The 24,487-nt window shown below is 37.2% G+C and overlaps 1 protein-coding gene and 1 non-coding gene across 3 annotated transcripts in view; one reads left to right on the top strand and one right to left on the bottom strand.

Annotated features, from left to right (window-relative positions):
* EFEMP1 (EGF-like fibulin extracellular matrix protein 1) overlaps positions 1 to 19,449 on the top strand; it is a 53,329-nt gene extending 33,880 nt beyond the window's left edge. Inside the window, exons 5-11 of one of the 2 annotated variants that reach the window (XM_085326069.1) lie at positions 6,264 to 6,386; positions 10,000 to 10,119; positions 13,049 to 13,168; positions 14,637 to 14,756; positions 16,316 to 16,439; positions 16,567 to 16,762; positions 18,766 to 19,449. In XM_085326069.1, coding sequence (XP_085182195.1) covers positions 6,264 to 6,386; positions 10,000 to 10,119; positions 13,049 to 13,168; positions 14,637 to 14,756; positions 16,316 to 16,439; positions 16,567 to 16,762; positions 18,766 to 18,924 — 962 coding nt within the window. In that variant the 3' untranslated portion in view covers positions 18,925 to 19,449. The remainder of the gene's footprint in view (positions 1 to 6,263; positions 6,387 to 9,999; positions 10,120 to 13,048; positions 13,169 to 14,636; positions 14,757 to 16,315; positions 16,440 to 16,566; positions 16,763 to 18,765) is intronic. The other variant, XM_085326070.1, reaches the window with a different exon arrangement.
* Positions 19,450 to 21,025: 1,576 nt separating this feature from the next.
* TRNAR-UCU (transfer RNA arginine (anticodon UCU)) lies at positions 21,026 to 21,096 on the bottom strand. Its single transcript has one exon. It is a non-coding gene; the product is annotated as a tRNA-Arg (tRNA).
* Positions 21,097 to 24,487: the final 3,391 nt, after the last annotated feature.

Below are 24,487 nucleotides of genomic sequence, written 5' to 3'. Positions count from 1 at the left end.
AAGATTTTCAAGTGGCTTAAAGAACATGGAGGATAGATGGAGGAGGGTTGAAACTTCCTGCAAAAGTTTGAAGCACTGGTGAAATGCATCTTGTGAATTTATGAGTACTTCTCATAATGATACAAAGAAAATTACAGAGATTAAATTGTTGCATAAGTGAGTAAGCAGCATGAGTCAGGGGGTTTGGGAAAAATGAGTCACAGTATGAAGGGAACAGAGCCAGGTTTGTAGCTCAGAAAGAAAGAGACTAGGAAAGAATTTTGTGGATGTAGATAAGAGTGGATTGCAGTAGAGAACTAGAAAAACTAACCATCTCTAAAACAGGGAACCAGACACTAGATTTAGAGAAAGCTGTTGTTAAAAGCAGGTCAAGCAAAATTTGTGTACATAACTAGTGGTTTAAAGGCAGAGAAGGCTGCCAAAGTCAGCACTGAAAGGACATAATTGTGCAAATCACTTCAGGAGGGAGTGTGGGTACATTTTTGGAAAATGAGGGAATCACTGGGTATAGCTATTAGTGAGGCTTATGGAATGAAAACTATGAAATGTAAGTTGATTATATTTTGAAGGAATGTAAGGGCAAGCTCTGCCACCCTCARTAGTCCCACATTATTTCTGTAGCACCCTGCAAACTTTAAACAGTAGCCTATGCCAATCAGAGCATTTTCTTAACCTACAGATAGTAATCAATAAGAAAACTTTCTAAAAGGAATTGTTTAAAAGATCCTTGGAGATTATTTCAAAATGCAGTATTTATATTAGGATGAGTCATTGGGGTCTGATGGCCATTCTTACCATAGCACAGTTGAGGACTTCCATACACAATTCTGAAATAGCAGTGTGGCTTACATGTAATTTAATTGAGACAGTAGGGTCGTTAATAGTAATGTTTCTCACCCCTTCTTTATTGACATCAATTTAAGGTTTTTATATTGCACTAATCGTTGTGAATTCTGGTTTCAACAGCATTCTACAGAGATAGAGAACAATACCACCTAACCTATTCTGGGAATGGTAAGGTTTGACTGAGCACAGGCCTGTGGGAAAAACAGAATATGAAATTCATATAATTAAAGACTGTGTAATAATGCTTATGTATAATTGGTCTGAATTAAGACCGTTCAGAGAAACTGAATTCTGCAACTTCCAGTCCTCTGAGTACTTGACTTTGCAACTGTAACCTTCTTTAAAGGTAGTTTTTGGATATAATACCTATAAATGGAATATGAACTAAAGTACTCAATCCGAACACAAATGTTAAAAAAATAGTTAAATATTTGTAACTGCAAATAAATCCTGTAATAACAGTTTGCTCTCCAGCAGCCTATTAAAAAAGCTATGGAATTATCTGAGTTTAGTTATTACAGTGATCAAGACACTGAAGATAACCCAGCTCAGTTTTTGAATAAGATCTGCAAAATGATTGTTAGAGAGACCCAAGTCATTTCAGAGGAAGGAGTGTCTGGGAATAAAATGGCTCCAACCTCAATTAAAAGTGTACTGACTCCACTGGGATCAAGCTATGTAGCCTGGCTTAATGGAAATACTAAGTTTTGGTACTTGAGTTAACACACAAAAGAATGAATTAAAACTCTCCATCACARAACAGACATTTATACAACAACACGTAGTAGAACCCAAAGGCACATAACAGCAGCTCTGTCTCTTTTGATGGTTTCCAGGAAAGGCCTGTAGATTTTTATACTTGAAGAGCAACAACCAGTAAACTCAGGGGAGAGGTCCTACTAGGGGCTTCTCTGGAACTGTTTGTCAGAGAGCAATGGATAGCTCAGCTKTTCAGCCTTGGATTTTGCTGCTATAGACTCATTGTTTTTTATGGTAAGCAAATGATAGGATGTCGGGGGTAATTCTTATCTATTATTTGTTTCCTTGAGCAATATCTTAGATCAAAGAAATGCAGTGAGTTTAAAAATTAATAAATACTTTGTAGGATGCATGTATCTGTCATCAAACACCACACCATTTGTTTAACAATTTAATGCAAACCTACAGATTTTATTTATATGCAGTGAATAGCGTGACCTTTTAGAAAGTTAATTGAGATTAGAAAATATAAAGATAGGAAGAAAGGGTAATGTTAAAAGAGGAGATAATTTTAATTATGAGTTACCAGTATGATTTGAAATAGCTACCTGGGTGAGCAAATGTGTGTGTAAAACATGTAGAAATTAAATTTAATCAATTAAGTTACTAAGAAATGAGTTGAGAGTATTTTCAGGTACAGCTTGCATTAAATTTGTTTGAGATAGAAGCTTCAGCTATGGCATCAACTACTGAAATGCGGAAACAAACTATCATGGTGACACTGAATTTGGAAAAGAAGATGCAGAGGAAAGAGAGAGATGCTCAAGAATAAGCTTGTAAAAGCTAATTATTTTCCTTCTAGATCTGTTTCTTATACTGCAGTCATCACTGTGGTATCTTGAGTGCTTTCCAGTAGTGCATTAAGCAACATGACAAACATCTGTCACATGTTTGTTCTTTCAGTTTCTCCCCAGAGAGACAAGTGTGCGCAGTGGAGTGTCTTGTTTTAATTTCTTTAATTATTTTAAATACACATGCACGTACACACATTATTAAGCATCATGCTAGAGAGGAAAGGTCAAACAAATCTATCTTGGTCTTAGAATTGAACTTAGTAAGCTCAGTGACGTTCCTGTAGGAGTTTCTGTTACAGCCTTGCCCCAGCTTGCTGTGTCTTTGCAGTTGCCAAATCAGTCTGGTCTTGGGTGTCTGCATTAGGTAGAAACCAAAAGTATGGATTCCCAATACCCTCATTGCTATTCACATTTAATTCCAAGGATTTTGTTAAGATCAAATTGAATTAGGTGGTAGGATTTAAGAAAAAGTATGTTTTACATATGTGCTTTGTGTGACTGCTGTCTCATCCCAGCATTTTTTGCTTTTGAAACAAAATTAGGATGCAGCTTGCAGATCAGTCGCAAGATCGGAGGGCACTGTGCAAGCCATGGTCCACAAGCTAGGAATCTTATGTATTGAAGAAGCTCAATTTAAATGGAAAAAAAACAAGTTCTTAGAATAATGGAATGAAGACTTCAGAGCTGCTGAGTTTTCATAAAGTGGGGCCACAACTGGAAAAACAGTCTAAAAGCTTCCGACTAATCACAATTCAGACTGTTCTAAACAACTGAAGTTRGTCAGTCTGTTGCTCCAAGAACCATGAGCAAACATGTAAGGGGGAGTTCCAGATTAATATTGGCAATACCAGTTTAATGTTATGCTATTTCATATGGGGAAGAAAGCCTGGGAAGAATAGTCCACGTAATGTTACTTTTGCCTTGCCAGAGAAAAATGGAGCAGATGTGCCTCATTGCAAGTCAGACCTCAGGCATCCTTGTTGCTTCTTTCCTATGAGTTCCATTTCTTTGTTGCCTTAATAACTTTCAGGACACTTAGAGGAAGAAATATGGTCTTAATGGAGGCTGATTCAGGTCACATTTGTCAAATACCAGAAAGCTTAGTACTTCTCTTTGGGCCTCAGTCACTGAGAGCAGAGTACTGTTCAGCAAGATCACATTGCAAAATCCACCAGTCTTCCTCCACAAGGGTTGGGCTGCTGCTGGTATCACACCAATAGAATTCACATTTGGCACTACTTTCAGCACTGAAATCTTCCACTCACTTCCTTACCCTTATTTCAGTCACAACAGCAGACAGATCTGTAATTATTGCGATACTAGCTATCTCAGAACTGAATATTCCAGCACAGAAACCTTTCTAGCATAGCTGCCTGTTGTCCTCCTCCCACAGTATTTTCCTTGAAGAACTTAAGAACATAACCTTCAGATCATTGGCCTTCATCTAGCATTACTTATTTCTGTGCAGCTATATGAGCAGAAGTGCTTCAAGCATGGCAGCTGCTCCTTGTCCCCAGTAAACATTAGAGGCTCCTTTGCTAATCACCTTCACTTCCCATCTCGGGCACTACATCATCTTCCATTGAAGATATAGTAAAGCCACAAAAAGTTCTCCAAGAACTCTCATCAATACTTCTTTCCTTGTATCTTTTTCCCAAGCTTGCCTATCTCAACAAAAGCCATCCAGGGAAAACAGCCAAAATAGCAGAAGGTACCATGACACTGCAGAATAGCAATACTAGCATAGAAAGGTCTCAGATCCACAGAGAATATTCCACATGCTGATACGTATTTTCGTGACATCTGAAGGACACATAAGACATAGGGTCACAGCTAAGAACCAACTTAGTTCAGAGTACTAAACTGAGTAAGAAGCTTAGCTTTAGAAGAGCTCYAAACAATTCCTTGAAACAAGCCTCAGAAGATTTTATGAACACAGATCTTTGGGGTCATTATGTCAAATCCTCCAAGAGTTTCCAAGTGAAAAGAAGGCTAGCAGTCAAATTACTTCTGAATATTTTTTTTTCTTTCAAACTTACCATCAGGAAAATAAAAGACACTGAGTTCATAAGCCAGTCTGGTTTACTTGATTTAGCTGAAGTAGCTTATTAGTCCATAGAGAAACAAGCTAAATGAAATTCAAGTCATGGATGCAAGTGACTATATCAGGGTTTAATGCTGTTTAATTAATCTACCTTAAAAGCTAACTCATATTAAGTTTCCTCAAATCTGAAGCTCCTGTAGACCAAATACGCTTGCTTTCTTGCAATACACCGCAACAATATGTATACTTAAAAAAGATATGTAACTGTATGAGTATTATGTCAATTTTATGTACAACTTTTGTAGGGACTGGAAATACATGCAAAGCCCAGTGAAGTCCCTGCAAAGACTTGCATTGAGTCCACAGTGCTTTAGCTGTAGCATTTAATGATGTGTGTGATTGGTATGAGGCAGCCAGATGTAGTCCCTGAAAATCTTTACACCTAAGAATGTGCTTTTCAGCTAGCAATGCAGAACAATGCAGTCAGCAAGTTCTGCATCGACACAGCAGTTTTAGAACTGATACTATGCAAAATGCAAAGAGAAGGTTAACATAAAAGGACTTTATTTTTCCTGTCAGATAAAGAGGAAATGTATGTAAAATATTTGGACCTTTGGGGAAAGAACAAACACTGAGAATTAATTCAAACTGTTGATGGTTTATTTTTTATTGGATCTTGTGGTCAAAATTGTTTTCATTTGCTATGTGAAAGAATCCATCATTTTTTCCAAAGCACCACCCAGAATCTGCCACTGGTGATGTTCTAACGTCCCAAGTGCCTATACAAATAGAGAGGTCAGCTGAGATTTGTAAACTAGAGATCATAAGTTTTAAGGAATTTGTTTATTCAGCCTAGAGTCTCCAAATTATGTAGAATGTCAAAGTTGCAAAGTCCTTTCACTGTACTGTGTCAGGTTACAATAAAAAGCTCTCTAACATTTTGGATGTTCAAATGAGAAAGATAATTATAATTCCATTGTACACAACCTATTTATCAGCACATGCAGTTTAATTATAATTAAGTACCTCCAGGAGTTACAAGGAATAGGCAAAATCAAAATGTCGTTTTTATACTTGTATAAACCCGCATTCAGTAAGAATGAAAAGCTGCCTGAATTGCACCGAAAAGTGTGAATGTAGTCTTTGCATTTTTAACTCTGCTACTCAAATACAAACATATGTAAACTTTTTCCAAATAGTTTAACAAATTGACTCAATCAAGGAAATTTTCATGGGAATGACCAAAGACGGATGTATCCCTGATAAAAAGACCACCACATACTATGTTTCAAGTCCCTGTCCACCAAAGTATGGGGCACGGGAACCTTGCAAAGAAGATCACTAGAATCCTTTTGACATTAGCAAAAGAACATATTTCTAACTTGCCTCATTCTTGGAAAAGGCTGAATTGCTTTTGTTGAAGTTTTCCAGAATAATTCAGCATGCAACAAACAATCAGCCTGGAAAAAAAAACCAAATGGTTAAAATACGATAAAGTTGCAAGAGGTTTACAAAAAGTTTTGTAGTGAGAAGTACAACAGAATTATGGTATCTAGCAAACATTTGTATCTACTTGTTTAAAATAATAATCGTATCTGAAAATATTTTCATATACCAGATATCAGAATTAAAGCTATCAGAAGTCTAACARCTTGCATGTCCTGTAAATGGAATAAATACTATGATTATATCTTTGGAGTATATCTGAACTTTGCTGCCTTCATTTATAGGTAGCCTGAAGGCAGGTAAAACATATTTCAACAGTTTAAGTATTTTAATAAAGCTTCATGACTAATGTTGTGTTTGCTGTTTTTATAAAGATATAGATGAATGTGCAACAGGAACCCATAATTGTAGAGCTGACCAAGTATGTGTCAATTTAAGAGGGTCCTTCAGCTGCCAGTGTCCTCCAGGATATCAAAAGCGCGGGGACCAATGTGTGGGTAAGTCTTGCTCTAGACTAAATCATTTTCTAAAGTTTCAAATTTTATACTAATTTTAAAGTCTATATTATACTGTAATATATTACAGTGCAAATCTGTATATAATTCTGAAAGGCAAAGGAATAATCACTTTATCACAATAACTAATTACTAAAACATGGAACTAGAAACTATTTTTAGTCAACAGTTGGAGTTGAGCTTCACAAGATTAATTTTCTTAATAGTTACCACTGTATTTATTATTTGTATTGGGGTATTGCTTAATGTTCCAGATATAATCATGAGTTTAAATATAGTGACAAACTGAAGCATGTCTTTCCACTGACCCAGCTGAGACTTAAATCCAGATCTGCAGAACAGAGCAGTACCTACACACAGACTTAATCCCTGCTCTGCAGATCCCCCTTGCACAGTCTATCTCACTACCCAGTTTATGAACAAAAATGAAAGAAATGGCAACTCTGAGTGCAGATGCAAGATGTTTGGAATTATAAACGATTGTGCTTAATTCTTTACACCAATATAGACTATCAGCACTCTTAGAACCTATACAAGCATAGCATTAAATTACATTCATGAGCAGTGTAAACACATCTTTCCTATTCCACCTTCATTTGTGTATGTTACACAAAAGTGCTGTTATTTTGTTCCTTCAGTCCCTCTTTAGACTTTATTTAGCAGCTCTTTAATCATCATTTCAATGAGCAAGTTGCTTTTATAGGCACTCCAGCCTTCACCCTTACATTTGGCAGCGATAATGAAAACAGCTATGAAGTAGCAGAATCAAATGTATATACATTGTGAGGTGACATTCAAGTGTGTGTCTCTCTATAAGACACGACTGGTTTTATGTGGTCTAAGAGAAGAGCATTTTTTTGTCCTCAGCAGAACAAGAACAACAGAACTTCAAGGTTTTCCTCTTTTGCTTCAAGTTAGAGATCCTGCCTTTGAAGGCCTTAGAAGACTTTTTTGTCCATTAAGAAAGCCTTGCCAAGGCTACAAATAGGCCTAAYAAGAGGAGGGAAACTGGGGCAATTTCAATACACATTTAGAATAACATACATTTCTGGGCATGGCTGAACCTCTTCTTTAAGGTTCTGAGTTAAGAGCTATAGAAATGAGCAGAAAAATTCTTATCTCTTTCCCAGGAGCCGTGGATCAGACTCTGAACTGACAAATGGGTATAAACACAGATCTGATATTTCTCAGTACTCTCTCTGTGCAGGAGTAGGATGAGTAGTTTGGAATGTAGGTACAGAAATAGCTTTGACAGATTGTTGATATTAAAGAAAAATCCGAATTTTGTGTATTACTGCTATGCAGTAACACTTTTAAAGACAAGACTCATGGTACTACCTGGAAGTCTTGCAGGACATACGTTAACATCACTGAAAATAAAAGCGGCAGTAGAATACACCCTCGTATCTACATGTGAATATTGTTGTGCATGTAAATCTATACATGAAGGTGTCTGGAAAGGGATTTTTCCCTTCTCCTATTTAGGTCAAAACCAAGAATAACACCTGTGTTAGATATTATACACTGACCTCAATTATAAGTGTATCACTACACTTAGTACTGTCAGCATTTCAGAATAAAGGCTGTCTTGGGGGATTTTATAACAACTTAGCCAGAAAATGTTCTTGGGGCCAGATCTTGATAGAGATTCTCCATATGGGAGGAAATGTTTCTCTCAAATTTGAACAAATTTTTTCCAGACTTTCTTGGCTTGAAGACAGAGAGAGAAAAAGACTTATTTCTAACAGTTAATTGATAATTACCTAAAAAACCCTACTTTTTCATTTTTTCAGTTTTTGTAAAAATTTGCTTGTTTGCATATCACAAAATTCCTCTTATCTGGAAAATGGGACTGCAAATAAAGGGAATAGTTTTCCAACATTACTTCCATCAGAAGATTTGGCTGTATTGATTAGATTGTGCTTAGCCCTTAGGTCTGCATGGAACTGTGTGCACAAAAGTTTTAGCCTAATCCCTCAGGGAACACTCCCATTGAATTGCAGTGTAATTCTGGAAGCACTTAATGTGCTTTGTGTAGTACATAAATGTAGTTCCTGAAAATCAAAGCATTGCTCATATGCCTGTATTGTATAATCAGATCTTTAAACAGCACTTTGTAAGAATTTGGTCCTGTAAAAATCAAAGATGGAAAAGATCTTTTGGGCCTCCTAATTTATTCCATTTCTAGTTCAGAATTTCTCTCTGCAACAAGAGTTACAGTGACAACAATTGCTACTGTACAGATAGTCAGGAATTTTCCAGTCTAACCTTTTCACTCAGAACCATCCAGAATACATCCCTTCTAAGTTTAGTCCCAACCTGTGCCTGCAGCATTGACAAAGAAAGGGTTAACCTCTAAAGATTTTTTTATTTGATATTAAAACAAACACTTTCCACATTATTAAAAAAAAATAATCTTGGCCTCTTTTTAAACACATCTATGGTGGAAACAGCTGGAGGTAGGAAACTCAAGATCTGGCATGGATATGGGAAGTGCCTTTCTTTGTTCCAGTGAAAACTGGTCTTATTTGTCTGAGTGTTGAGCCCTTGAAATATCACATTGTGTACATGTACAGAACACGGCACAGATTTCTTTACCAAGCTTATGCAGGCCGCAGCTAACTACATCTGCTGCATATGCATGCATGATCAACATTATGACATAGTAAAAAGTGTTTTGCAGGTACATAAAAATAGAGGCAATGTCCCCTCCAGAATGCAAGAAAACTTCTCAAATTAAGACAGGTAAAAGAATGGGCTGTTGCACATTGGTATGGTTTACAGGTGAAAACTCTGCACATTAGGAATGCTGAAACTTCGAAAGGCAGCCTGCTCTGCCTCAAACTTAGGCTAATCAGCAGGGAGAGTCTGTGGAAAGTTAGTACTGCTTGAGATAGCACCAACTTCCAGCCAGTCTGACTGCTGTCCTCAGAACCAGAGAGCRCAGCCAGAAGGTGCTCTCTGTCATGCTGCTCTATCTAGGAAGGTAAGTCAGACGAAGGAGCAGTGAAGCTTTGAGGGCTTTTGGGATAGGCAGCCAGTTTCTGTAGGATCACTGTAGGACCAGAACTGTCCATTTCCTTTTCAGACCTGCTTATCATGTGTTCTTGCTGTTCCCCTGTACTCATAATAGAGAAAATTCAGACTTTATTTCTAATTGAGGTGAAAAGATTTAGCATATTTAGCATATGCTAAATGCACTGTGTGTACACTTTTGAGCTATGATCCACAGTCACTGTTGTTCTGCATTGTGTCTGATCATGAAGATTCTTGGTTGAAAAACAGAATGAGGCATTTTGGGTTTTGCCTATACAGAATACACAAGAGTAAGCAATACTGTGGAACTTAATAAAGAATAAGATTGGAATGTGTGTTGAACTCAGAGGCTAGAAGACAATCAGTATAAAACAAGTTTTAACAAAAATTACTTAAAGGATATAACAGTGTTCCCATTAGCAGAATCTAGCTCGCTTAAGCTGCTTTTTTCCCCCATTTAATCAAACTTAATTAACTTGACAATTTCTTTAGATGCCAGACAGCAGCAATGAACTTCCATGATTCCATATGAACTAATTTTTCCTTTCTAATAACTCAGACATAGATGAATGCACTCTGCCTCCATATTGCCACCATCGATGTGTGAACACTCCTGGTTCCTATTATTGCCAATGCAATGCTGGTTTCCAATTAGCATCCAACAACCACACCTGTGTAGGTAAGAACTTCTCTGCATGCACTTATGCATCAGCTTACTTGGCGCAGTGACAAATACTGACACGTGACTAGATTCCCATTGTTCTAAATTAAGTGCCCTCATCCCAATTTACTGCAGCAAATAAATACGAGCAAGTAAGGCATACCAGCTGCTGTGTTTTGAGGCTCCGCTACAAGTGATCCGAGAAGTGCAAGAGGATTAGACCTAAAACTAGCGACTCATATTGAAAACTTGTTCTGCTCTGTTGGCACAGCAAGTTTCTGAGGAACATCTAGTTTGGCAACTGGAATACTGGAAGGTTATATTCAATACTTAATCTGAGACTTGATTATTCTTTAAGTTATGGTGGATTGCTTTCCAGCACCATTGGCTTTCGTGATACTATTCCCATACAAAACAAAGGCCTTAGAAGTAGGAAGCAGGGGAAGCCAACACCATTCCTCTACAGTTAGGTGTAATTATTGTTAGTACATAATAAATGTAGTGATGAAGGAAAACATCTGCATTCCAGTGTGAATCACTGGGAAATAATGTTAAAAATGAAAATGAAGTCTGTGGAAGACTCATATTCATGCCTTTAAAAGTAAACCACTGACAAAAGCATGGTGAAGCTCTAAAACTGCTGCTGAGTTTGAAAACATGCGATCTGTACTAGAAGGATTATAGCTAGTAAAATAATAAAAAGGAGACTATATCTGCTGAAGTTCAAGGTATTGAAAAAAATCAAATATAGATACTTAGTAGAAAGATGCTATTTCTTAAGCAAAGTTGATAATTTTCCATAATTCAAAAAGGCATTTATTTTGACATATTGCAGGAACTTCTCAGTAATGCTACTAAGACCATTGTTAAAACATTCATAAAGAACAGAACATGTTTCCATTTTGTGTCCCACAATTTTTGGAATAAAACTAAGAAGTAGGAAGTCAGGAAATCAGCTTTCTCTATGGCAAGCAAGACACAAGAATAGCCGTACTGAGTCTTAACAGAGTTTCACTTAGCCCAGTATCCTTTCTTCCAAAATTCCTAGTAGAAGGCATTCAGGAACAGTATAAGAAACAAGGTAAGTAGCCTAATGCTTAATACATTAGGGTAGGCCAAATCCTCTTTTGTTCTGAGTACTGAATAATTAAGGGAAAGGAAGACTCATTTTCTGAGAAACTTTCATTCTCATACAACATGCTATCTTGGAGCTGAAATTCCAGCTGCTTGGAAGTCAACAGAAATTTGGCTGTTGAATTTAACAGAACTAGGATCTCATCTAGGAATAAAAGAGGAACGGCCATGATAATCAATAGAAGATGACCAGGAGTCACTGAGTTTCTGTATGGGTATAATCACTATCTCTGGGGGTTTCCAGCTGCCACCATTATTTCCAAGCATTGCCACATCTTGTCAAGTACAYTGGTACCATGCACGGTTGTGAAGTGACACAGAGGACCATTTATTGCTGGTCATCAAATGATATGATTAAAAATTGCACATAGACTTGGCATGCACATGTGACATGCAGCTGTTATTCACTTGACCCTTTCCATGGCTCAAGTACAAGGTGTATTCTTTCAGTTATAATTACAAATCCATATGACAGCTCAACGTTTGCTAGGTGCTTTACCAAGAAATCCATTCTGTGACCCTTGCTGGCCTCCCACTATAACAAAATGCTCTCAGAAAAAGAGGTAAAATACATCCCAACAAGAAAATTTGCAAATGAATGGTTGCCACTTGAAGACACACTTTCACATTTGCATCAGTCACCTGCCAGAAGTGATTCGCTGTACAGATTACTTTTGTATTACAACTTTTGCATATATTGGAAGTGAGTCAATCTTTTTTGAAAGAAAAATAAACGGAATTGTGGCTTTGGCTTATTTTATTCCTTCCGGTAGCGTTGTCATGATGTACATTCTTTGCACTTTTGGTAGGAATTAACTAAAGCTTGGGAACTGGGGGGAGAGTGAGGAGATTCATAATCAATTCTCCCATGTTACCTCCTCTTCAGGCCTGAAGGTTTATCATATAAAAAATTAACATCCCTCCCACTGTTTTACTGTTTGTGAATGGCTGATCTTAGTAGATACTGTCAGTTTTGTTAGTTGTATCTGTAGCTGACTGTGTTGCTGAAATAATTTATTAACATTTGCAATAGCCATGAATTCAAAAGTTATTCAAAATGCAGCTGTCTATTATTGATTATATTTGATAGACMTGTGAAAATATGGATGGAAAATACACATGGAAGCAATTCAAGGGAAAATACACCAAAATCTAAACAGTCAATGATAGAGGAGCAACAGTTAGTCAACATATGAAAAATAAGCATTATAGATTCCAGAGGTAGTTATGCTTATATAAACTTTCCATTAAAAATACTTTTCTTCTCAGATTGCTATGTCCTCACATACGTTCTTAAGGTGGGCACATCATGGAAAAAACATAGCATAGAAAAATACTTTCTCCCAGAATGGTTTAGGCCTTAGAGCATTGCAGAATTCTCCACTGGTCTCAAAGGTTCATGTTATAATGGTAATGGAATTTGAAAGAACAGATTTTAGGAGTAATAAATAGTTCAGATAAATTTTAACCACTGCATGCTGAGAGGTCTTATCAGTATATGCTCCTTATATCAATTATTTATAGACTTGGCATTTCATACCTGAAAAAAAAGATACTGGAATGTGGAGTTTAAGAGCTGCACCAAACATTTTTGGAAGAACTCATTGCATATTAGAATAACTCTCATTTCTGGAAAAATACTCTTTTCTACATGGAATGAAAAGCATAGATCTGACACTTTTCCAGTGATTGCAGATCTGCATTGATACAGTCAGCTGAGCTGGTAAACAACGGACCCAGACTAAGGACTAAGACATTTAATCAGCCTGACTACCAGCTAGAAAAGATAAATATCTGTAATTTTTCCTTTCAGACATAAATGAATGTGATGCCAATAATCCATGTGCACAACAGTGTTACAATATACTTGGTTCTTTCATCTGTCAGTGTAATCCGGGATTTGAATTAAGCAGTGACAGAATCAACTGTGAAGGTAAACATTTTTTTGTTCTTGGAAGCAAGAACATTTTTGATTTATTTTCCCAAAAGTCTTTCTGTGAATTAAGAGGTATAATCTAAGTGGAGCCACCCTGTTTATAGGTGCAATTTCTAAGCACAAACCTTAAGACACTTATTTCTTATGCTGCAAATGTAGTTGCCTACAGACATAGCCACCTTAGTAGTTGCAGCTGCTTTCAGGTATGTATAGATATAGGTATCCTCGCTTTAATGGTAAGTGCAAAACAGTACAGACATTATTGTTCAGATCACAGCTGGGGAGAGGCAGGCTTTTGAATGTTTACTTCACAAACTCACTTGAATTGTGTGTGGTCTAATTCTGATGACCAGGAAAAGAATTGGAAAGGAATGCAAACCAAAAACAAGCGCAATTCTTTGTATTGCTAGATTCCTCTGAAAATAATACCTTAAATTTGTGATTGTAAGGAAATGGCAGTTGTGCTTTTGAGGTGCTTTCAAGCCGGTGTATACAAACAGCACGTCTCCTGATGATTATACAATCGACACTTTATTTCCTCTGCCAGAGTCTCTACAGGGGTCCTCTAATCTCCTTTTGGACACATGATGATCTCACTCTTAAAGCCCATATTCTTTCTGCTGGACTTCAAGCCAAAGAGGTCTTTTTGGTTTACCACTGCACTCCTAAACGAGCCAGCAGAGCTATCACAGATGCTCCCTCTGTGAGGTTCTTAAGCTAATCCTCCTTGCAAGTGAAAAGAATGGGAAGCATAAATACATAGCCTCCAAGGAAAATTCTTGCCATAAAATTGGAAACTGGGCTCAAGTTTCAGAGTAGGAGCATGTTACACTGTTTTTCAGGTCACTCCTTAGTTTTTTGTTCATTTAATTTAATCTTGCGGTAATAACATACATTGTTAAATTCAGTTTCATGCTGCGTTCCTGTAGCAAAGGACTGATAGTTACACAAAGATACAAAAAGGAAAAGAGAATAACATAGATCATATATCATTTGAAGACAAAAGAGAGGTCTGGACCTCTTTCCTAAAGAGCTACTCCATTGGGCTAGCACACAAGTATAAACACAATATTTTGCTTTGCTAGTTAATCTCAGGTTTGTGGTTTTTTTAGAGGGAATCACGTTTTAGAATACTAAAAATGTAGACTCTATCCGCAGTTATTTTATCAAACTTGTTCTGAAGTTTATGAATTTAACTTCTGATTCCTCAAAATAAATGCAGTTCTCATTTTTGAAGATTATAGATAAAACATAAATAGATTAAAAAATAAAATATATATATATATATATATTTTGCTTAAAACTTTGAAATGTTAAGCTGTACATTTCAGATTTTGGAGAAAGTGTTCCTTTCAGACTGGAATCATTTGTCTTCTGTTAAAACTAGCATTTAGTCACTATATTTCATTCTGTAACAAGTTAGATGCTAAAAACAATAACCTTAAGCCATTTTGATGCTCTACAGATACTGATGAATGCAGAACTTCAAGTTACATGTGTCAATATCAGTGTGTCAATGAACCAGGAAAATTCTCATGTGTCTGCCCCGAAGGGTACCAGGTAGTAGGAGGCAGAACCTGTCAAGGTAAGTGCCTGCATTTTAACAGTTTAAATATTGCAGCATTAATAACATTTTAAGCAAGACTAAGAATACTTGCCATCTATGTGTTTACATTTTATGACAGCATTATCATTATGCTGCAGAAAGACGTGTTGATAATATATTTGATGATTGATTGCGTACTTTATATTAATTCCTTCTTTATTTGAATCCCTCAGCTGAAGCTCTAAATCCTTCAGATTCTGAGAACAAAGTAGTCAATCTCAGGAACCATAAAGTTAAACTTGTCTTGGGTGCGTAGGTAGGGAGTCTAAGTTTCAGAGAGAAATATCTYTGCAAAAAGTTAGGCCATTTGTTATAGATGCTAAACATGGCTTTATATCATCTGTTTCATTTTACAGAGTTTCCTAAATCCTGCCACACCAGAAATGAAAGGCATATGTTCTCTCTGATAAGAGGAAAAAAAGTGTGAGAATGTTGAGCAGCCTATTAAATTTGTACTGTGTTTAGAAAATAAGCGTTCAGATCAGTTGTTCAGTTCTGGTTAGGTGCTAGAGAATGCCAGTATCATAATTTTAAAATATATGCGTTTTTTCTCACTGAGGCTAAATGTCTCTTTGCATCTGATTATGAAACACTATGGGGCAATTTATTAAGCACAAAAACCATTGTTTATCTAATACAGAAACTGATTTAACAGTATATTTTTAGAAATAAATAGATGCGCTAATATTTGTCAGGAAGGGATGAGGAAATAAACGGCTTATGAAAATGATTGTCTAGAAATTTCATATTATTTTCATTCAGTTCTTAAGAATAATAGCTGATACAGAATGTTTACGGTAGTTAGACTGACATTCTGAAGTCTATATTTCTGCCTTCTCAGAGATTACAACTGAAAAAAACCTTTCTGTGGCTGAGTTAATTTCAGCAGAGTATATGGGCAGGTAATAGCTGTGTTCTGGCGCTAAAGGGATAATACAGCATTAATAGAACATGAGTGTGACAGTCCCTATCTCTATTCAAGGTTATTTTCGAGGAGGAAAAATAAATAAATAAATAAGGGAAGACTAATTTGTATTAGTTAAAATTTAACCATTAACTAAACATTTTAACCAGACCTTGCAACCCAGGCAATTAAAAATGAGATCTTACAAAAGACATAAATTGCCTTTCTTTCTCAAGGCATCTTTCCTCTGTCTACCGGATACTTCTGCTACAAAGTGATTCAGCAAGGCATCTTTGCTGATTAGAAACTTCACAGTATTCCTACGGTTGCATTGTATCTAACATCATTAATGTGTTTCTTTAATCAACTAAGTATCTTCAGCAGACTTAATTAACACTGAAAAAACAAATGTGTTCAGTTTCTGCATAGAGGAACCCTTTATAGCCAGACCCCAGAAGAGCAGGCAAAGAAGATGGAAACCTGTTCGGTTTCAACAGATAAGCAAGTGGCTTCTCATTTGTTTTGTTTTGTTTTAATTAAGACATTCCTTGTGTCTATTTCTTTGTAGCAAACTTTCCTTTCATCTACTTTCCTTGGGTTGGGAATTGACATAGTCCCTTTCCCTTCCTCTTAGATATAAACGAATGTGAGACCACTAATGAATGCAGAGAGGATGAAATTTGCTGGAATTATCATGGAGGCTTTCGTTGTTACCCAAGAAATCCATGTCAAGAACCCTATGTCCTTACATCTGAGAAGTAAGAGAAACCACTTAGTTTTTTAGGGTTATCCTCCAAAGGMAACATGATCACATACAACAGAATGCAGGTATCATTTGTTCACAAGTATCATAAAAGATTCCRTCTATTTTTGTTTGTTTTTCAGCCGCTGCATCTGCCCAGTGTCAAATGCCATTTGCCGAGAGCTGCCTTACTCTGTTGTATACAAATACATGAGCATCCGTTCAGACAGAACAGTGCCCTCCGACATCTTCCAGATTCAGGCAACCACTATTTATCCTAATACTATTAACACATTCCGGATCAAGTCTGGAAATGAAAATGGAGAATTTTATCTGAGAGTGAGTATTGGTGGGAGGCAGATCCTGAGCAGGGCTAAGAACTGCTGGTACTACCAAGGCGTTACAGTGCCTAGCCATTTTTAACAAAGCCATCAAATGTTCCCATAAAAGTGATGTAAGAGCATCCAAAGTTTATCAGCTTTTTAATATTTTGTTACTAAACTTGGTTTACAAACTTTAAAAAGTTTTTTCTGTTCTACATGGCAGCTCTATGAATGGAGAATCAAATTGTTTCTTTCAACTGAATACAACGCTAGTAATGATCATGAAGGTTTAGCAAGCCTATGCCAGTCATTCAGAGGTTCAAATGAGATGCCTCTATGCCTTGCACTCTCAGCACTAACACGTCTTACATATTTTGTAGGAGGGTTATAGAAAGATTCTATGTGCTCTTGACTTTTTTTTCTGTGAGAAAATAAAAAAGCCAAAGAAGTCAGGAAGAGTTTGGGATGGGGCACTGATTTCAGGAGTGCTAAGTTCAGGCCAACTTGCAACAAAAGTTTTGTGTTGAAGGATATTAAAACTTTTGCTTTTCACATAGTGCTGCAACTATTTCATAAAAACATACAAGTTTAAATAACTTATGACAGTGAAATTTCTTGTTGGTATAAGGCAGTTTAAGTTGATACACGTTCAATCACATGTATCTCATTACTTAAGGTTTTTTTGAAAGAGGTATCTGATTTTTCTGTAATATTTACAAGTTCTTGGAAAATCGTTTTTGCTTTGTCTATTATTTTTGCACACAATAGAAGAGAATCAGCACAAAAACTTCAATCAGAAGGATGATATTAATTGGATGGTGTTCATCTTTGTTTTTTCCTTCAAATCTGAAGGCTGGGCAGTTTTGATAATGCATCACAAAAACAAGCATATTAATATGTGGTGTTGGCTACTTACATTACGTTTTCTAAGATGAGAACAAAGAACTCCTCTTTTGAGTCTGTAACTTACAATACAATGCTCTTCTCTAGGTTTATTGCACATAAAATCCGTAACTACTCACACATTATGGACGACTGTCAAAATACCAACTGCTGTTTGTTTTAAAAAAAGAAAATAGGCAGTCAACCACTGTTAAGAACAGGATCACTCCAACTCTAGTTAGGATTAGATTCCAATGTATTCTTCAACCTGACTTTCTTTCATACAGTAATTAAATTTACTGTTCAAATCTTCTGTTGCCACCCAACAAGAAATCATGAGCCTTAAAATAGGGAAGCTTGTGTTTATTCCTGCCAAAGGACTGCAGTAAACAAAGGCTCACTTAGAAGTTACTCCTATTGTTTCGATAAAAGTTGGAACTAGGTATGTGTAGGGCTAAGATACAGAAGATGGCTTGGATTCATATATAGAGCTCAGTATCAATTGTAAATTACAAAGCAGCTTAGCAAAGTAATAACATGCCAAGCCATTTTTCACAGGCAGGACCTGTAGATGTCCCCCAGCAATGGGGGGTTCCCCAGGTCTGGGAAGGGTGCTTCAAGTGGTGCAAGAAGGAGTCGCAATTGGCACAYGAGTTGCAAAAGTCCCAATATTTACAAGGGGGACCATAAGCTTCTAGAATATGAGCCATGATGCAGACTTAAAGTATCCCTCTGCTGAACACGCTATGTCACTGCTGCTAAATACATTAGGTTTCTCTTGGTTTACTTATTCCCTATATATTTTAAAAGCTGATAGATGGGAATAAAAACAAAAACCATCCTGGGATATATTACCACTTTTCACATCCTTGAGGAGAGTCAGTATAACCAGAAACAGATTTTGCAGTGCACTTTATTCCTCTGAGTCCTGGTCAGGTAAAGGTTTCCCTCCAGCAAAGCCAGGTGTGAGATTAGTCATGGTCATTTAAAAATGTTAAAATAATACTTGCATTGTGTATCTCTCAGTGCTGGAGAGAGAGCATTTTTACAGTGTAGTAACACACAAGCAGTCTCTTGAAGCAACTAGGGGATCGTTTTAGATTTGACTGCATTAAACTTTTCTTCTTCTTCTTTCAGCAAACAAGCACAGTAAGTGCAATGCTTGTACTGGTGAAATCACTATCAGGACCAAGAGAACACATTGTGGATCTGGAGATGCTAACGGTCAACAGTTTGAATTATCGTACAAGCTCAGTGTTAAGATTAACAATAATAGTGGGACCTTATGCATTTTAATGGTTTTCAGTAGCCCTTCACTGGCACTTAAAGCAGCCAAAGAATATTATCTTAAAGAAAGCACTTACTATTTTATTTATAGATTTTGCTCTTTTCTTTTTTTAAAAAAGATTTGTTTAGTAAGTTGATATCTGTAATCCACACATTACACCTGAAATTCAAAATTAGTAGATGTGTTCCATATTATAATGTGGGCATTGTCACTTTCTGTATAAAGATTTAAATCTTTTTTAGTACCTTACTTGGACTAGATCCATACTACACTTTTGTATGAGAATTGTATGTTCATACTGTCCTGTAAAGCTTTACACGCCTCTCCTAGCCAAGTAGGTCATGCAATTAAAAGGTGATATTCTGTGTTGTTTCTATTTTAAATTCTAATGCAGCTACACTGACAATCTCAAAAGGAAAAAATATATAGTATCAATGATATACAAAGTAACAGCTGATAAGCTAAAATATATTTGTTCTTTTAAACTACTTTGTAACAGAAGTTAACAGTCAATAAAGATCTATTTCCTTAGACATTTATGTGCTATCAGTTGTTTTTTTCTAATCTGGGCTGAGGGTAGATTTACATTGTGAGAAATATTTCACATTGGGTTTTTATATGCAGATTATGTTAAGCATACCATGGAATAACATTCTATTTTCTCCAAGAAAAACACCATCGTAAGAAAGTTTCTCCCAACACTGAAAGAAACTCCAAATGGAAAATCGTCATGCTGGGCACATGAATATCAGTGCTTTCTTCGGAGAACACTGTTTGTAGTTATTAGAGGGGTACAGCATTTTCAAACAGTAAAAGACATGCTATTTTTGCAGAAACATTATGTTGCATACTAAGAACTGAGTGTACTTGCTTATTAAGTTATATCATATATTTTCAGGCACACAGTCCTATTTCTGTTTTTATAACTCTGATGTGTCATGTACAGTGTTCATAAAATTTATACTAATTCAAGAACTAATAACATCTTTTGTAATATGTAAAATCTTTTATTTCTTGTTTAAAATGTAACAATCCTTTGATGTACAAAATTTTTAATAAAGAAAGCTATCTCTTATCACAGTGTATTTAGGTCTTTTTTTTTTTTTTTGTTTTTTTTTTTTTTTTTTTTTTTTTTTTTTTGAGGTAGTTATTACTAGCAGTGTTAGATGGCTGGATCCTCAAGTACTGTAGAAGTCAGCAAAGCTCCAGTGAATTCTGTAGAATCAGAATATCTCAATCTATATCATATATTACTTCAGATAATTAAAAAAGTTACTCTTTAAGAGGACAAACATGCTCCCTAGTGAGTTGTATTGACAAAAAATTTTAAAAAAAGATGTACCAACAGACACATGTTGCTAGTTAGTTACTTAGTTTAAAGGAAAGAGCATCTTTCTAACATTCATTTTCCATTTAAAATAATTGTGAATAGTATATACTTTATCCACAAAAAAAAAGCTCCTGTGGTGCAGACCCACAGATGGAGATTTATTGAGTGGGTTAATCATGCTCAGCGCTTGCGTTCAAAAGATGTGCCCAGAGAGCAGCAATGAGCGTGGCTGGAGTACTTGGCGTCCAGAGGTCACCACGATGCAAAACAGTGGAGCTCAACCCAGAACAGGCCGCAATCACTTTGGTTTGGGGTGATGCATCCCCCATGCTCAGACAAATTGCAGATCAAGATCCCATTATCCAATGGTCGTTCTTTCAAGGAGTCATTTGTGGCTTTAAGCAAATACTTCATCATCTGCCAAAACAGTCAGAGCACATGTTTGTGGCGTAGGCCAAAAAACAAATAGTGCTGGCACCGTGCGGAGGCACTGAACAGCCTGTATCATGTTTTGTTTGTTCAGGGCCCTGGAGCCTTGGGGTGAGACCCCAGCTAATCCCTGTTCTTCTCTGGAGAGAGGAGTTCAGCAACACAAACCCAGTAACTTTCTACAGAGGAACTCATTTGCATTTTCCATGGTGATTACGAGCTATTAAAAATATTTTTCTGCACATACTCTTGCTTCCTTTGACTTTGCATACTCATTGAGCAAATCATGGAATCATAGAATGGTAAGGTTGGAAGGGACCTCTGGAGATCATCTAGTCTAACCCTCAGGGTAGCCCATATGGGGATTGAACCCATGACCTTGGCATTAGAAGCGCCACGCTCTAACCACCTGAGCTAAACCTGCCCCCCCCTCCATTGACCCATAGGATGCTGTGAACAGCTATCACTTTCCATGACATAACCCAACCCTTCTCAGACGCCTACGCTGAAGCCCTCCTGAGTCCTCCTTGCTTGTTGAGCCCTCTGATTCACAAATCTCGCTACAGTCCTTGGGTAGCTGGTAGGAAGCCTCCTTCCTCTTGCCAGAAGGATTCCTCGCCACTTACTACCATCACTATGAATCSGCTTGATCCTCATCCTTCCAGTCTGCAAGGTAACCCACTACCGTACACAAGCACCAAGCTGATTGCCTTGTTCCTCTCCTCTCCCCCACCACCCTCCCCATTCCTGCAGCCAGCGATGCACATTCTCCCTCCTGATTGGCTCGGCAGCTAACATCTCTCTCCATAGTCTGTCCTCAAAAAATGAACTATACTGGTCCCTAAATAGCTCTCTACCCTCATCATCATCATCATTCATTTAAACTGACTTTTAATTTCCTAAACTGCATAATTTAGCATAGTCCATTCCAAGAAACCATTGATTATTTTTGTTGTTCTTCTTCCTGAGGTTAAAATGAGTRGTTTTTCTCACATCCTGATAGAAGGCAACAGATAGCCAAACTGATTTTGCCCTCCTTCAGTCGTGGCATTTACGGAGTACCAGCATGCTCCCCATTGGGAAATGAATGGCCGCAGATTGACTCCAGCATACACTGCACTGCCGGTCTCATCCTCAGTCATTGATCCTACCCACCATGGTCTCCCAGAACAAGCAGGTTCCTTATTTACACCGCTGTTATCATCTGCACTCTACTTTCTCAAGCATTAGGGAAGCAGAGGAATATTTGTGGCAATCCTACAACTAACTAGTTTTACAGCAGTCAGTGTCCTTTGGGCAGGGCAACACATGAATTTTTAGGTAAGAGTTAGCCAAAGACTTGTGYTGGCCAGAAGGGCTGAGACCACTGATTCCAGTTCAAGCTTGTAACTTCACAAAACAGCAGTAAATATGGTCTTTCCATTCACCTGTGTATCCATAATACCTTTTGAATACCAGCAGCACACAGGACACTTGACTTCAGAGTTTTCCACCTAAATCTTTGCTTAGCTCGTCTGACAATGATACAAAATTGCTTTGTTAGCTGGATCCCAAAGATCCCGAAATCCAAAGAAGTTAACTTGTGCTGCAATAACCACATGAACTATGCACACCTAGACCTGTATTGCATATATCAAATGGCAGAAACAGCACAGGCAGCTGTAGCTCTTAATGTATGCCCTAACCACATCCAGTTCGCTAGTCCCTTCACATTTCATCGTGCTTATACACTGAGCTTAACACACTTCATTTTTGCACAAATTTTACTGCCAGTCACCCCCCACTCCCATATGTTTGCAGTATTCAGGTATATATGAGACCACTCCTTAAGGCCAAAACTACTAAGTCACTGAGGTTATCATACAGCTCAGGAGCACAGATTAGGCCACTTGCCATTATATTGTTACAGGTTGGTGGCAATCTAACGCAATTGCTGGGTGTGGGCACCACTCTGCACCCCAGACATTAATCACAGCCTTCTTTTATGGAGGCAGGGAACTGAAAGAATAGCAGCCCCTCCAAAACAAAACACAGGCAGGTTAGCAGACCAAAATGAAGACAAATATAAGGCTGTTCAGGAATTTGAGGGGGGGAAGTGGAGGCTGGTTGGTATTGTTTTGGGTAGGGGTGTGGTAGGTGATTGAGTGTGTGGGTATGCATGGCTGAAAGAAGTCCATAATCAAAATGAGAAGATAGCTCCAGTACAAGCCAGAGCCTGAACAAGGAGAGCTTTCGTATGTATTTTCATGCCAAAAAACCTGCACTCTGCTAGGAATGAAACTCTCAAGTTCATTTAATTCTTCCTGGTTTCAGGAAAACAGAACTTCATACATTCTTTGCAAGGTAAATGGAGCTGTACCAAAAACATTAGAAGACTTTGAACAGCTAATTGGGCATCCAAAGAAGTCAGATGACAGCAAGGCATTCTCTGAGCCTTCACTGTATCTTACTGATATAAGTGGTATCAACAACACACATTTTGGGAGAGATTCTTATACAGAACTCTGTTATCACTTTTGGAGAAGAATCTAAATTGGGATCACATGCAAAGTTTAATATCTTCCCAGGAACAGAAAAAAGGCAGGAAAAAAAAGGAAAAAAAAGAACTTAGAGTAAACAGAACTTAAGGAAATAGAAAATCAAGTTCATTCACTTCTCCTAGACCACCTGAACATAGTGCAGTGGGATTATTTTGTTTGGAACACTCACAAATGCAAGTTTATTGTTGAATTCTGTTTCCATGACTGCAAAGAGTTGCTTATGTTTTGAATGATCATACATGTTTCTAACTTTATAACTCTCCTATTAAAATATAGAACAGCTGCTGCCCTAGTCAGATGCTAGGCATATGGAGCCCACTAGGGACAAAGCCCACTGTTAACACGTAGAATTATTTTTAACGCCCTCACATTTCTAAACCTAACCATCATCTCAGCAAAATGGCAAGCTTCCACATTTCCCAGCTGGGGGAACACCTGCATAATACAAAACTAAACTGTGCTGCATCTGGTATAAAAACTAATTTTATTTCATCTGGCCAGCAGAAAAAGTTATCAGCACTGGTGAACAGAAACAGGGCAAAAAGTTAACTGCGTTTTATATTTAGGTAAAGGCAGATGTCTGGTTAAGCTGTTTATACTGCAAACATTTCTGTGTATATTAGGAGGAAAGAGAGCTGTTTAATAAAATGGAGTTGGATTATAGCTGCTGAAAAAAAAAATTGAAGGACAGAACGCAACATTTTCATTTTTGCATGGGTAAAAAAACATCAGTTCTATTTCATACTGATACAGTCTTAGACCATGTACATTAAAAAGTGCATTTTTTGAAGGAAATGAATGATCTCAGAGTTAATTCGCTTTCTAAAGCTTCCCGTTAATTGTATTTGCACTGTACAAAAAGCTGCAGATACTACAGCAACTGTTGTATCACACCAACATGACAGAAAAAAATATTAAAAGTTTAAAATATTTGCTATTGCTATGTAACTGTTCGAACAGGGGAAGCATTCCCATTAACGTCAACATCCTTCAAATCAGACCTTTGGAAGTTAAAGACCATTCTCAGCACACAGCATGGTCTAACTCTGTTCTCTCAGAAGCCTATTGGACCAGCTAGCTGCAACAGTAGAGCAGTGTCAGGCCAACTCTGAGTACTTAAAAATTCCTACCTTTCAAATGCATGCTCTGTTTCATTTTATTACATAACTTTAATGAACCAGTCATTTTTTTCCCCAAAAGATACTCTCTAAAACCTCTGCAGTTCTGATCTAGAAAACCCCTTTCTATGGGAAAGGCATGAGCCATCCCTGC

This window comes from Rhea americana, unplaced genomic scaffold, assembly GCF_003343005.1.
Source record: "Rhea americana isolate MKP2758 unplaced genomic scaffold, rheAme1 scaffold_127, whole genome shotgun sequence".
NCBI classification, from domain to species: domain Eukaryota; kingdom Metazoa; phylum Chordata; class Aves; order Rheiformes; family Rheidae; genus Rhea; species Rhea americana.
Note: the sequence above shows the minus strand (reverse complement) of the source record. Positions and strands in the feature narration are given on the sequence as shown.